Source organism: Syngnathus acus, chromosome 21 (assembly GCF_901709675.1).
Source record: "Syngnathus acus chromosome 21, fSynAcu1.2, whole genome shotgun sequence".
Classification (NCBI taxonomy): Eukaryota; Metazoa; Chordata; class Actinopteri; order Syngnathiformes; family Syngnathidae; genus Syngnathus; species Syngnathus acus.
In genome coordinates, this window is record NC_051105.1 from 14,796,966 (window position 1) to 14,811,421 (window position 14,456).

A 14,456-nucleotide genomic window follows, 5' to 3' on the forward strand; every position below is an offset into this window, starting at 1 on the left:
CACGGGTTGTCCATAATGAACACCATGTTCAAGCATAAGGGAGTCCATGTGTGCACTTGGCACCAGGACACCCTAGGCCGCAGTTCAATCATCGACTTTGTAGTCGTGTCATCGGATTTGCGGACGCATGTTTTGGACACTCGGGTGAAGAGAGGGGCGGAGCTGTCAACTGATCACCACCTGGAGTGGGTTGCGCCGATGGTGAGTATAAGTCGCATTTTGGGGGGCAATTTATTCGACAAAATCCAACACCAAGAACAGTCATGAACGAGCAACAACAGGCTAAACGATAGGTATGCTAACGTGACATAAACACAAACGAAGAGCTGAGAACGGCCCTGACGTAACATTCCGAGTGATTTAAAAAAAACTATTACATAAAGACCACGTTTATAAAACCATCTGTGTCACTCCAATTCATTAAATCAAATGTGTAAATCAATGCAACAATTACCGTTTTTTTCCGTGTATAATGCGCAAAATTTAACTAATTTATTGTCCTAAAATCTGGGGTGCGCATTATACATGGGTACAAATTTTTTTTAAATTTTTTTCAAACAAAATTTTTTTTTTTTTTTTTTTTTTTTTTTTTAAGAAAATCATGGTACAACAAAACTGACCGACAATAGTGTGTTTGTACTGTGCTCTGGTCATTTCGTCAAAGAAGGGATAATAGTCCTCTTCTCTTCTTGACTGACAATGAATGTGATAGTTTAATACAATCAGCAAATAACAAAATGCGTATTACAGGTAATATTTTATTTCACAACACTTTGCCTTGTTCCTTTCGTCTCTGCTGTTCACTTCAAACACGCTCCATACGAACGCAATGCTCTCGTATCAGACGCTTGCTCGATCACCTGCTCGTTTGCTGTCACAATGTACCCTACACAAATCCGAAACATTTGTTGCGGCTCCGAGTCACGAGGGGCAAGTTTTGGTTTCCAAGGGTGTTTTTATTCCTCTTCAACGTCTCTCCCATACAGAGCCGCCTTTTTCACATGTCCGCACGTCACTTTCCTCTCTTTTCATCTGATCGCGGTGGTGCCTTTATGGGCAGTCGGAGAAATCAACACCAACAAAAAAATATACATCCAGCCTAGTTAAGACCATACCAAAGACTATAAAAATGGGACCCATTGCCTCCCTGCGTGTGTGACGATCATTGGGACTTAAAAAAAAAAAAAAGAAAAAAAAAAAAAAAAAAAAATTGGGTGCGTATTATACATGGGTACAGGCTTTTTTCCAGCATCAACATGCCATTTTTAGGGTGCGTATTATACATGGGGGCGCATTATACACGGAAAAAAACGGTAATACATGTATGTGAAGTTGAAGTTGCGGCAACGGTTTTTTTTGTTATGAAAGATTATTTTATAAAAAAAAAAAGGCTAAGAACATATTTACCTTATATTCGTCCTGTATCAGGGGCATTCCAAGAGCTTGAAATTCGTGACGAAATACGGTGACATCATCGCTATAAATTAAATGTGTAATATCTGCAAAACCGTAGCAGCACAAACGTAAGTTTTTGCGAGACAAACCAGCACAAACGAACGGTACCATTTTGGGTCCATTTGGAGTTAAATGGGGGGCTGAGTGACGTCCGCTATAAATTTAATGTGTAATATCTACGAAACCGTAGCAGCACAAACGAAAGTTTTTGTGGCAAGAACCAGCACAAACGAAGCACAAACGAACGGTACCATTTTGGGTCCATTTGGAGTTAAATGGGGGGCTGGGTGACGTCATCACTATAAATTAAATGTGTAATATCTACGATAACCGTAGCAGCACAAACGAAAATTTTTGCAGCACAAACCAGCACAAACGAAGCACAAACGAACGGTAGCATTTTGGGTTCATTTGGAGCAGATGGCGGGCTGGGTGAATGCTGGATGACCTATAAAATAATCTTTCATAACTAAAAAAACGTTGCAGCACAAATGAAAGTTTTTGCAGCACAAACGAAGCACAAACGAACTGTACCATTTTGGGTCCATTTGGAGGTAAATGGGGGGGTGGGTGACGTCATCGCTATAAATTAAATGTGTAATATCTACGAAACCGTAGCAGCACAAACGAAAGTTTTTGCAACACAAACCAGCACAAACGGAGCACAAACGAACGGTACCATTTTGGGTTTATTTGGAGCAGGTGGGGGGCTGGGTGAACTCAGGATGACCTATAAAATAATCTTTCATAACTAAAAAACCGTTGCAGCACAAACGAAAATTTTTACGGCCCAAACGAAGCACAAACTATTTTCCTTAAATTTTGCGTGGGGTTGGGGGCCAGCTTCACGCAGGTGTGCTGTGGCCGTAAGGTGGTCGGTGCCTGTCATGGTGGGAACCCACTAACCGACTGGTGGACACCGGCGGTAAGGGATGCCATCAAGCTGATAGACATGGCGTGCTGCTGACCTCGACTCGGGACGTCGTGAGTCGGTGGGGAGAAGACCTCCTCAATTCCACCGACGCGTTCCATAGTGGAAGCAGGGCCTGGAGACTCTGAGGTGGACCATCTAATCTCTGGGGTCGAAGTCACTGAGGTACCGTGATTTGCCATGCATAATGCGCAAAATTTAACTAATTTATTGTCCTAAAATCTGGGGTGCGCATTATGCATGGGTACAACAATTTTTGAAGAAAATCTCCCTCGAAATAAAACTTGAAATCACACCTTTCTTCTTGTTTGTCGTCAATCGCACATCGCATTCAGCCATCCTGCCCAACACACTTAGTCAGTAAAATTCATAATTGACGACACATCGTTTGATGCGATGATGCAATCCTTGATGATGTGTTATTGTCAAATATTGTTTGTTTTTTAATCTCCATCGCAAACCGGATATCACACGGAGGCCGCCATTACAGATGCGCAGAACGGATGCGCAAGACACGTCAGCTATATAAAGAGCGATAGTTCAGTTCTCTACCTAAATGCGTATTACAGGTAATATTTTATTTCACAACACTTTGCCTTGTTCCTTTCTTCTCTGCTGTTCACTTCAAACACGCTCCATACGAACACAATGCTCTCGTATCAGACTCGTATCAGACGCTTGCTCGATCACCTGCTCGTTTGCTGTCACAATGTACCCTACACAAATCCGAAACATTTCTCCGCTATCGAGTTTGCTAGCGCATGCGCAGTGAGTGATACTGACCGGCAGAATAACATCCGGTTGTTCCCAAAGATGATCTTTTTTCTGAAATAATTTTACGTTTACGGACTTAAGTAAGAGTCAAAATTTGGGTGCGTATTATACATGGGTACAGGCTTTTTTCCAGCATCGACATGCCATTTTTAGGGTGCGTATTATGCATGGGGGCGTATTTTGCATGGAAAATCACGGTAGTTAAAAAACTTCTCGGAGGCAAGGCCCCGGGGGTGGATGAGATCCGCTCGGAGTTCTTAAAGGCTCTGGATGTTGTGGGGTTGTCCTGGCTGACGCGTGTCTCCAAAATTGCGTAGACATCGGAGACGGTGCCTCTGGATTGGCAGACTGGGGTGGTGGTTCCAGTCTTTAGGAAGGGGGACCGGAGGGTGTGTTCCAACTACAGAGGAATCACAGCCTCCCTGGTAAGGTCTATTCAGGGGTGCTGGAGAGGAGGGCCCGTCGGGAGGTCGAATCTCGGATTCAGGAGGAGCAGTGTGGCTTTCGTCCTGGCCGTGGAACTGTGGACCAACTCTATACGGTGCTGTTGGCCTCTTCAAGCCATGATCTCCAGCTCTCAATTGAGCGGTTCGCAGCCAAGTGTGACGCGGTCGGGATGACGGTCAGCACCTCCAAATCTGCAGTGCAGCTGACTGTTATGGCGGCCCACGCAGTTGCAGCGGCTCAGTGCTCTCCGATCTACGCATTGTTTGGTTTTTGTTAGTGTTTGTACTCACTGTTTGTCGATCATACACCACCTACAACCGGCAGGAGCTCTTCAAGATAGGAGTTTGCTGCGATTTGAGTGTCACAGCGGAGTTTCACCGCTCTCAAAACACACCGGAGGATATCATCAGGCGCCCCGGCTCCCCTTGGATCACCATCCCCGCTGGAAGGAAGCGAAGGTGGCGCAGAGAGAGGAGGCAAAAGCGGGGCTGCAGGGCCGGCGCGCTAACCAGGCTACGGAAGCGGCCGTTCAAACCACCGCTCCCAAGCCTGTTTCTCACCAACGCCAGGTCTCTCACTAACAAAATGGATAAACTAAGGCTACAGAGCTCAGCGAACCGGACCGTGAACGACTGCTGCATGCTGCTGATCACGGAAACCTGGCTTCATCCACTCATACCGGACTCTGCTAACGAGCTAGCAGGCTACGCCACACAGCGTCATGACAGGACTGAGAACTCCGGCAAGAGCAAGGGAGGGGGGCTCTGTATGTACGTCAATAACAACTGGTGTACTAATATGGTGACTGTAGACTAGGGGTGTCCAAACTACGGCCCGCGGGCCAACTGCGGCCCGCGGTCCAGTTTTTATTGGCCCGCAGCAAATTCTGAAAACATAATTGAATGTGGCCCGCACAACAGCTTGAGCACTTCTCAGTTTCCACACTAGATGGAGCCCGCCACACAAAGCGCTTGACGTCCGATTAGCCCCCCCCCCGGAAGAGAAGCGAACACGCAGCGTTTGATTTGACGTCACACTAGCCGCCTCCCCCCCCGGGAGAGAAGCGAACGCGCTGCGCTCGACGTCCGATTAGCCCCCCCCCCCCCGGAAGAGAAGGTAACGCGCAGCGTTGGACGTCCCACTAGCACCCCCCCCCCCGGAAGAGAAGGTAACGGGCAGCGTTGGACGTCCCACTAGGACCCCCCCCCCACGCCCCCCCGAAAGAGAAGGGGGAACGCGCAGCGCTGGACGTCGCACTGGGACATCTTCGAACACCGGGACTTGAACGTGTTCACAGACAGTGTTCTGTTTTATATCAAGCACTGCACAGACACTGTCACGGTGGACAAACATATACGGATATACCCCAACCAGAAGCCCTGGATGACCCGGGAGGTCCTTCGGCTGCTGGAGGAGAGGGACACCGCCCTGTCCCTCAGATCTGAGGACGGGGCTCTCTACAGCGCAGCCAGAGCCAACCTGAGGAGGGACATCAGAGAGGCCCAGCTGGACTACAAGAGGAGGATTGAGGATCACCTGGACAGCAACAACAGCAGGCAGGCGTGGCAGGGAGTCCAGCATCTTACTAACTACAGGACCACCATCGGAGCTGCTGAAGGGGACGCCTCACTGGCAGAGGCCCTTAACACCTTCTTTGCCCGGTTCGAGTCCGAGCCACCTGAAGCGGCCACATCGCATCCCACAGTCCGCAGCAACTTCACCCTGACAGTGGAAGAGCACGAGGTGAGGCGCACGCTGCGGACCATCAACCCGAAGAAGGCTGCGGGTCCTGACGGCGTCACTGGGCGTGTCCTGAAGTACTGCGCAGATCAGCTGGCTGGGGTCTTCACCAAGATCTTCAATCAGTCCCTTACCCAGTCCACTGTCCCATCCTGTTTAAAATCCTCCACTATAGTCCCCCTGCCCAAGAAACGCCATATCATCAGCCTTAATGACTACCGGCCAGTCGCACTCACCCCGGTGGTGATGAAGTGCTTTGAAAAGCTGGTCCGGGGTCAGATCACATCACTCCTGCTCTGAGGTTTTGACCCCCACCAGTTTGCCTACAGGGCTAATAGCAGTAGCTACAGCCCTCCATGCTGCACTGTCCCACCTGGAGCAGCCTGGGAGCTATGTGCGGATGCTCTTCGTGGACTTCAGCTCTGCTTTTAACACCATCCTCCCCCACAGACTGGGGGACATACTGGGGGACCTGGGACTTCCACACAACACCTGCATGTGGATTAAGAGCTTCTTGACAGGCCGCAGCCAGAGGGTGAGAGTGGGCCGTCATACATCCACACCTCTCAGCCTTGGTACCGCTTCCCCACAGGGCTGCATACTGAGTCCACTGCTCTACACGCTCTACACACACACATGCACCCCCACCCACCGCAGCAACACCATGGTAAAGTTTGCGGATGACACCACCGTGATGGGGCTCATCTCAGAGGGGGATGAGTCTGCCTAGAGCAGGCGTGTCAAACTCAGTTTGGCTCTGGGGCCGGATCCAGACTTTCTGTTCTCAGGTGGGCCGGATCAGTAAAAGAATGTCAACTCCAACTATTTAGCTTTGTTTTTCAGTACTATGCTTTATCATTCAGCCTACATTTGTAGCCTACCCTACATATTATAATCACGGATGACAAGGGATCTTTTCTAAGCACAACACATTTATTCACAAACAATGGAGAAAAAAAATGATTTTCATGTTTGGCATTGAATGTGTTAACAACTGGTTTATTTTAACAGTTGAGTGAATGCAGTTTTACACCTGAACCAACTCACCACACTAAACAAACTCAAGTGGGAGCTATGAAAAAAAATGTTTTGCCTTAATTGTCATACTGCTTTGAAATAATAATAAATAAAAATACAAAATAAAAGTTTTAGCAGTGCATGGGCAATAAGATTAGACTACATCAGCTCAAACTACTGGGCTGGGCCTACTGAAGCTGAGAATATACTGCACAATATTAATTGTCTTTAATATGAAACCAGATTAATCTTATTTTTAATGATCTGTATTCATGAGTGCAAACAAATGTCGTGTCATCACACTTTTTTCTCTCTCTCACTGCACTCCTGCAGTCTACTTGCTGCTGCTGGCTCCTGAAACTTGGCATCTTTTTGCCTTTACAAGTGCGTCGATATCAGGTGTCAAATCCTGAGTAGCAGCACATTTAACAATGTCATTCAAGTGTTCATTTGTCAACCTTGAGCGCTGCTTTGTTTTATTATTGTTCATCACGGAGAACACCTGTTCACAAAGATAAGTAGTCCCAAACATGGAGAGAACCTTTGCAGTCATGGCTGTTAATTTGGGGTAACCTGGCACAAGATACTGATAAAACGTATCCAATCCCACGGACCCAAATTTATCCTTCATAGCGGAATCGCACTGCAAGTCAATAAGCTCGAGCTGAATGTCCGCTGGCACATCAGAAGGCTTCACTGTAAATGGCGAGCGAAAAAAGCCGAACTTGTTCTCAAGTTCACTGAAAACCTGAAACCTCCGCTCAAACTCTCGCAGCAAATCTGTTATGTTGTCTTTATATTTATCCAAATCGGGACGATCCGGTGCCTTCGGACGCACAGCTGTGAGACATGAGAAGTGCGTGGTGTCACCGCTGGATAGCTGCGTCTCCCACAGTGACAGTTTCATCTTGAACGCACTTATGCTGTCGTAATATTGAGTGACAACTCTGTTACGGCCCTGCAATGTAGTGTTAAGTGTATTCAAGTGTTGCGTAATATCTACCATGAAGGCAAGATCCTGCACCCATTCCTTGCATTGAAGTTCCTTTACTGGGCGTCCCTTCTTCTCCATAAAATGTCCAATTTCGCCTCGTAGCTCAAAGAAGCGCTTGAGTACTGCACCTCTGCTTAACCAGCGCACGTCAGTGTGGTATGGTAGGCCAGCACGAATGTCATGATCACTGAGAAATGAGTCAAACTGGCGGTGATTTAGACCGCGAGCTCTGATGAAATTGACAGTTTTCACAACCACGCTCATAACATGGTCCATTTGCAGTGTTTTGCAACATAACGCCTCCTGGTGCAAAATACAGTGAAATGCCCAAAACTCCTGTCCTCCATTTGCGGTCTGTACTTTGTCACGGAATTTTGTGGCAACGCCTGCCTTTCTCCCCACCATTGATGGCGCACCGTCGGTCGCCAGGCTCACAGCACGAGAGCGCTGAAAATGTCCTCTGCTGTTGTGGTGTCATTAATGGGCACCAATTCAAGCAGCTCCTCGGTGATGGTCAAAGTTTCATCAACACCTCTAATGAATATGGCCAGTTGAGCAATATCTGTGACATCGGTGCTCTCATCTATTGCAATTGAAAATGCGATAAATGATTTGATTTTCTCTTTCAATTGGCTGCTCAAGTCACTTGAGAGTTCTGTCACCCGATCTGCGACAGTGTTCCTCGTTAGACTAATCTTGGCAAAGGCAGGTCTCTTTTCAGGGCACACGACTTCTGCAGCCTTCAGCATGCATGTTTTTACAAACTCCCCATCAGCAAATGGCTTGGATGCCTGCACCAGCTCGTTGGCAATAATGTAGCTGGCTCTTACAGCCCCATCAGCGATATCGCGGCTGCGCGTAAAAGCAGACTGCTGTTTCTTCAGACCAGCGACCAATTTGTTTATCTCGTCTTTTCTTATTTGTCCTTTCAAGTGGTCATACTTTTCTTTATGATGAGTCTCGTAGTGGTGCCGAATATTAAATTCTTTGAACACTGCAACTTGCTGATTACAAACCAAGCACACTGGTTTTGTCTTCACTTCTGTGAATAAATAATTCTCAGTCCATTTTTCCTGGAAAACCCTGCACTCCGTGTCCACTTTTCTTTTTTTTGACAGTGCCATTTTGGGAAGGGTGTGTTGACCGATAACTTGTTTAGTAGTAGTTATTTCTAGTTGGACACCACGTTGCGAATGTTTCTTTCCTGGTACTAACTCGTGTCAGTGCCGCATGCTGGACGTGAGCTCTTTTACACATTTACTGCCCTCTAGCGGCCGGAGGGAGCATTTGAGTTGTATTTATTTTAAAGAATCATAACTTTTGATAGAAATGAGCTAGTGACTCGCTTCTTTTTTTGACATACTCAGAAATTTATGACGGGCCGGATTAAATCATCCAACGGGCCGGATCCGGCCCGCGGGCCGTATGTTTGACATACCTGGCCTAGAGGGACAAGGTGGTGCAGCTGTCGGAGTGGTGCGGAGAGAACAATCTCCTCCTAAACACAGCTAAAACCCAAGAACTGGTCATTGACTTTAGGAGGAAAAAACGGACATTCCACCACTAATCATCAACGGGGTCTGTGTGGAGAGGGTGTCCTTCTTCCGCTTCCTGGAAGTCCACACCGAGGAGGACTTCACCTGGAGCGTGAACACCTCTGAGCTGCTAAAAAAGGCCCAGCAGAGACTCTACTTCCTAAGGGTGCTCAGGAGGTACAGCATCACACAGAGACTGCTGGTGTCCTTCTATCGGTGCTCCATTGAGAGCATTTTAACATACTGTACAGGACTGTCTCAGAAAATTAGAATATTGTGATAAAGTTCTTTTTTTTCTGTAATGCAATTAAAAAACCAAAAATGTCATACATTCTGGACTCATTACAAATCAACTGAAATATTGCAAGCCTTTTATTATTTTAATATTGCTGATCATGGCATACAGCTTAAGAAAACTCAAATATCCTATCTCAAAATATTAGAATATCATAAATAAGTATACTAGTAAGGTATTCAACTAATCACTTGAATCGTCTAATTAACTTGAAACACCTGCAAGGGCTTCCTGAGCCTTGAAAAACACTCAGCTTGGTTCAGTAAACTAAATCACAAGTATGAGGAAGACTGCTGACACCCATCAGGAGGGTAAGACACAAAAAGAAATTTCTCAAAGAGCAAGCTGTTCACAGAGTGCAGTTTCAAAGCACATCCACAAAAAGTCTGTTGGAAAGGGGAAATGTGGCATGAAACGCTGCACAACCAAGAGAGATGACCACACCCTTAACAGCATTGTGAAGAAGAGTCGCTTCCAGAATTTGGGGGAGCTTCAAAGACAGTGGACTGAAGCTGGAGTCCAGGTATCAAAAGCCACTGTTCACAGACGTGTTCGGGAAATGGGCTACAATAGCGGTATTCCCATGGTCAAGCCACTTCTGAACTCAAGACAACGGAAGAAGCGTCTGACTTGGGCTATGGAAAAGAAGCAATGGACAGTTGCAGAGTGGTCCAAAGTCCTCTTTTCAGACGAAAGCAAGTTTTGTATTTCATTTGGAAGTCAAGGCGCCAGAGTCTGGAGAAAGGCTGGAGAGGAGCAAAATCCAAGTTGCTTGAAATCCAGTGTGAAGTTCCCACAGTCAGCAATGGTTCGGGGACCCATGTCAGCTGCTGGTGTTGGTCCACTGTGTTTCATCAAGTCCAGAGTAAATGCAGTTTTTAGAGCACTACATGCTTCCGTCTGCTGGAAAGCTCTATGGAGATGATGATTTTCATTTTCCAGCATGATCTGGCACCTGCCCACAGTGCCATAACCACCAGTAAATGGTGTACTGATCATGGCATTACTGTCCTCGATTGGCCTGCCAATTCTCCTGACCTGAACCCATAGAACATTTGTGGGGTATTGTGAAGAAGAAGCTGAAAGACACCAGACCCAACAATGCAAAGGAGCTTAAGGCCACTATTGAAGCATCCTGCGCATCCATAACACCTCAGCAATGCCACAGGCTGATTGCCTCCATGCCACGCCGCAATGATGCAGTAATCCGTGGAAAAGGATTCCCAACCAAGTACTGAGTGCATTAATGGACATTTTCAAATGTTTGATTTTGTTTTGCTGTTATAAATCTTTTTTTTACTTGGTCTGAGGAAATATTCTAATATTATGAGATAGGATTTTTGAGTTTTCTTAAGATGTAAGCCATAATCAGCAATATTAAAATAATAAAAGGCTTGCAATATTTCAGTTGACTTGTAATGAATCCAGAATGTATGACATTTTTGTTTTTTTAATTGCATTACAGGAAATAAAGAACTTTATCACAATATTCTAATTTTCTGAGACAGTTCTGTATATATCTTTTTTATTTAGCGAATGCAAAGTCCCTAAGCCAAGCAGTTGCCTCCTGGTCAGCTGTATGGAGGGTGACTAACCCTCCTTTAAGTCTGTGGAGAGGACAAACTTCTATGATGTGTTCCATGGTTTGCTCCTCTCCACAAGCACACAGTGGGGTGGGGCTACTGCCTCATTTGTGAAGGCTGGCCAAGCAGGGGCCATGTCCGTGTGTGTCCGTGTGTGTGTGTGTGTGTGTGTGTAGTATACAAATATACACACGCACACACAAACAACAGTATAACGCGGGATTTAAACCCGACGCAAAGTAATAAAGAATCGCCTGTTAGCCAATCGCATTTAGTGAATGAGCGACCATTCTTTGTTTCACCACAAGCATTTTAAACTGTACTCACCTATCCTTCTTGATGTGAGCTGCTATCAATCTTGTGCCACACGATAGAAACATCCACTTTCCACAAACACCAATAGAAGCCATGTCTGTATTTCTGTCTACACGCGCTTCTGGTGCTATTGGAGCCAACCGGCAGCTTCTTCTTCTTCCTTTTGTGATATTTTTTAGGCGGTTGGCAAACAATTAAGTGGCGCATTTCTCCACCTACTGGTTAGGAGTGTGCACGTCACGTCGTCAGTGGAGCGACAACTTTGAAATAACTGTAGATTGCGCAACCCAACAGATTTTCAAACGGCGTCTTTGACGGTTAAACGTCAGAAATGTGGCTATTGTAGTGCTTTCTCTACTGATGACATAATTCACTTAATCATATGTGTGTTCTGTTAAATGTTATGCTGTTCATCTTTACGGTTCTGATTCACTTTATAGTTGCAGTCCCTTTAAGAGGTCCGGTGACGTTTACCGTAACAGGTGTTGTACTCGATTTGGTTCCCCCGTGAGATTTTGTTCCCCCTGCCGCGGGAGCGCGCACGCCTTGTTTGGAAAGCGAAAAACCGATGCCGTACGGCGTCGTACGGCGTCAGCACTATGTTGTTTTCAATAAAAACATGAAGAACTCACGTTTGGGTCAGTCAAATGTAATTTTTAGAAAGGATTATTCTCATTTGATGTCTTTAAATTCATCCGCGTTCTGCCGTTGAAGCGGGGTGCATTCAAAGACCAGTCGTACAGCGGGAACACTCAATCACTTCACCAAAAAGCAACAATATAATTACGTGAGCTCTTTGCATAAACCTCGATGCAAAGAAACTCCTCTTTGTCAACCCGTGAGAATTTGTGCCCCCCTCCCATTTTGAGAACGGTGAGTGCTGGACTCCAACTGTTTTTTTTTCTGTCTTCCTGGGGGTCTGTTCAGGTAGTGTGGCAAATTTGAACAGATTCCCTCGATCCTAGGCCAAATTACAGGGGGGAACACATCCTCACGGCAGCCCCGTGAGGATATGTCCCCCCCCCCCCCCCCCCCCCCCCTTATTTTGAGAATGGTGAGTGCTGGACTCCAACAGTTTTTTTTCTGTCTTCCTGGGGGTCTGTTCAGGTAGTGTGGCAAATTTGAACAGATTCCCTCGATCCTAGGCCAAATTACAGGGGGGGAACACATCCTCACGGCGGCCCCGTGAGGAAATGTTCCCCCCATTCAAAACGGTGTATATTAGGGGTGTAACGATTCATCGATACACATCGATTAATCGATATAATGCTCTACGATTTATTGGCATCGATGCTAAACGTAAACATCGATTTATATCGCCGTGTTTGACCTCGGACATTAGACGCGACTTTATTTTGAAATCCAGTTCATTGTTGCTTGCTTCCTCTTTCCGGGAGCAGTACGCGGCGTGTTGTGTTGTGAGCAGAGCAGGCACGTGAAAGGGGAGCCGACAACTACGCGGCTCCTGGGCTGGTGCTATGGCTAGTGTCCAAGAAGACGAGGAAATTCGCTCCCCTTTGGGCTTCAAGTCATTCGTTTGGAAGCACTTTGGATTCCAAAGAAAAGATGGCTCAACGGACAATTAAAATTATTGTAAATAAATAGTTCAGTAATGCACTTTAAAGTTAATGGTATTACAAAAAAAGAAAGAATATTCATTTTTCTTTACTTATATGAGAAAAAATATAGGAATTTGATAAAGTTCAGTGTTAAAATAAGCACTTTGTATACTACAATACTCTTGTAATTTCCTAAATAAAGAGTTTGCAGTACCTTGTTGATTTTGCGTATGAATTGTTATAAATCAGGATATTGTTCTATATTTTTTATTTTAAAAAAAATAAATAAAAAAATAAAAATCGATCGTGGAGCACTATATCGTGATGTATCATGAATGAATCACAGCAGGCTTTAAGATATCGGCAAATATCGTATCGTGGTTCTTTGTATCGATATATCGTATCGTGACAAAACCCGCGATTTACACCCCTAGTGTATATGTGTGTGTGTTTAATTAATGAGGTGCACTTCGATTTACATGTTTGAAAAGCTAAACCAATACATATCTTAGGAGAGGGTTACAAATGTTCCTTTTAACTGTTGTATGACTGAGTACTCATAGTGAAGAAATTATTGAATGCATTGTGCAGTTCGAACTTAATAACGGAGAAGAAAAAAAAAAAAAAAGATTTGTGCAGTGATACCTTTATTACTGCACTTTATCAATTTCGTTGTCCTTATTTTGGTGAAACAACTTTGTTTCTTAATCATATAACATACATAAAAAATAATAACTTAAACTTTATTAAGAAATAAAAATTAAAAAAAAAGTTCTTTAAGCAAGCTTAAAATATTTAGCATTTAATCTGTACATGTTGTACACAAAAAAAGAGCCTTCCGTTGGAGGCTCCCCGACACACATAAGATGGAACCACCTGCAACACTCGTCACACTGAATCTGGTAAACAAAGAAAAAAGCAAGATTATACAATGCAGCACATACATTTTAAAATATTGAAGACCTACACAGAACCCGCTGTCTCAAAAAAACACAGAACATTCTGAAGGACACTTCCCACCCTGGCCACTCCCTTTTCGAACTGTTGCCATCAGGCAGACGCTATAGATCAATTAGGTCAAGGACTAGCAGATTCGCCAACAGTTTTTACCCTACGGCGGTAGTCACATTGAATGCCGCTAAACGTAAATGATTATGTCTGTGTATGTTCTTCTGTGGGTTTTAGCTTGTATTTTTTATCTTTTTATTCTATTTATTTATTTATTTTCTCATGCGCTGATCGGTTGGCACTTTTTAAATTTCGTTGTACATGTGTGACAATGACAATAAAGATCTATTCTATTCTATTCTATTACACGTTAGGAAGTTATAAATATCAAAATGCGCACTGTTGAAAACATAGAACAGACAATAATTTACAATGAATGTGTAATTCAATATATTTCTTAATCATCACATGCACTAGTTAACAAGACCTGACATAATTACCCATCTGTTGTCTGTGTCATGTGTAGCTTCCCCACAAAAAAAGCACAAGTTAGATAAATCATCTGTGAAAACAAAGACAGAAGGATTGTTATAGTACTTCCCTGTGTAAAACTTAACTGAGTTGTATATAGCATTGATAGCACAGTCAGGACCATTATTTGGGTGGCAATAACTCTCTTGGGTGCATATTACTTACCAGTCTCTAATAGAAGCGTTGTGGCAATTCGGTGACAAGTTTGAATTCAAGACAATATTGTTTGACCAAAAGAAGGAAAACAAAATTATCTATTTTTTATTTATTTATTTAGTATCCAATATTGTAAAGTTATCAGTGCAGAAATCATTTATTTACATATACACCAT

General features: G+C 44.6%; 1 protein-coding gene across 4 annotated transcripts in view; it reads right to left on the bottom strand.

The window, feature by feature from the left end:
- Positions 1-11,283, bottom strand: part of wdr4 (WD repeat domain 4) — a 103,566-nt gene extending 92,283 nt beyond the window's left edge. The window contains exon 1 of one of the 4 annotated variants that reach the window (XM_037280664.1): positions 11,099-11,283. In XM_037280664.1, coding sequence (XP_037136559.1) covers positions 11,099-11,181 — 83 coding nt within the window. In that variant the 5' untranslated portion in view covers positions 11,182-11,283. The remainder of the gene's footprint in view (positions 1-11,098) is intronic. The other 3 variants (XM_037280663.1, XM_037280662.1, XM_037280661.1) reach the window with 3 other exon arrangements.
- Positions 11,284-14,456: the final 3,173 nt, after the last annotated feature.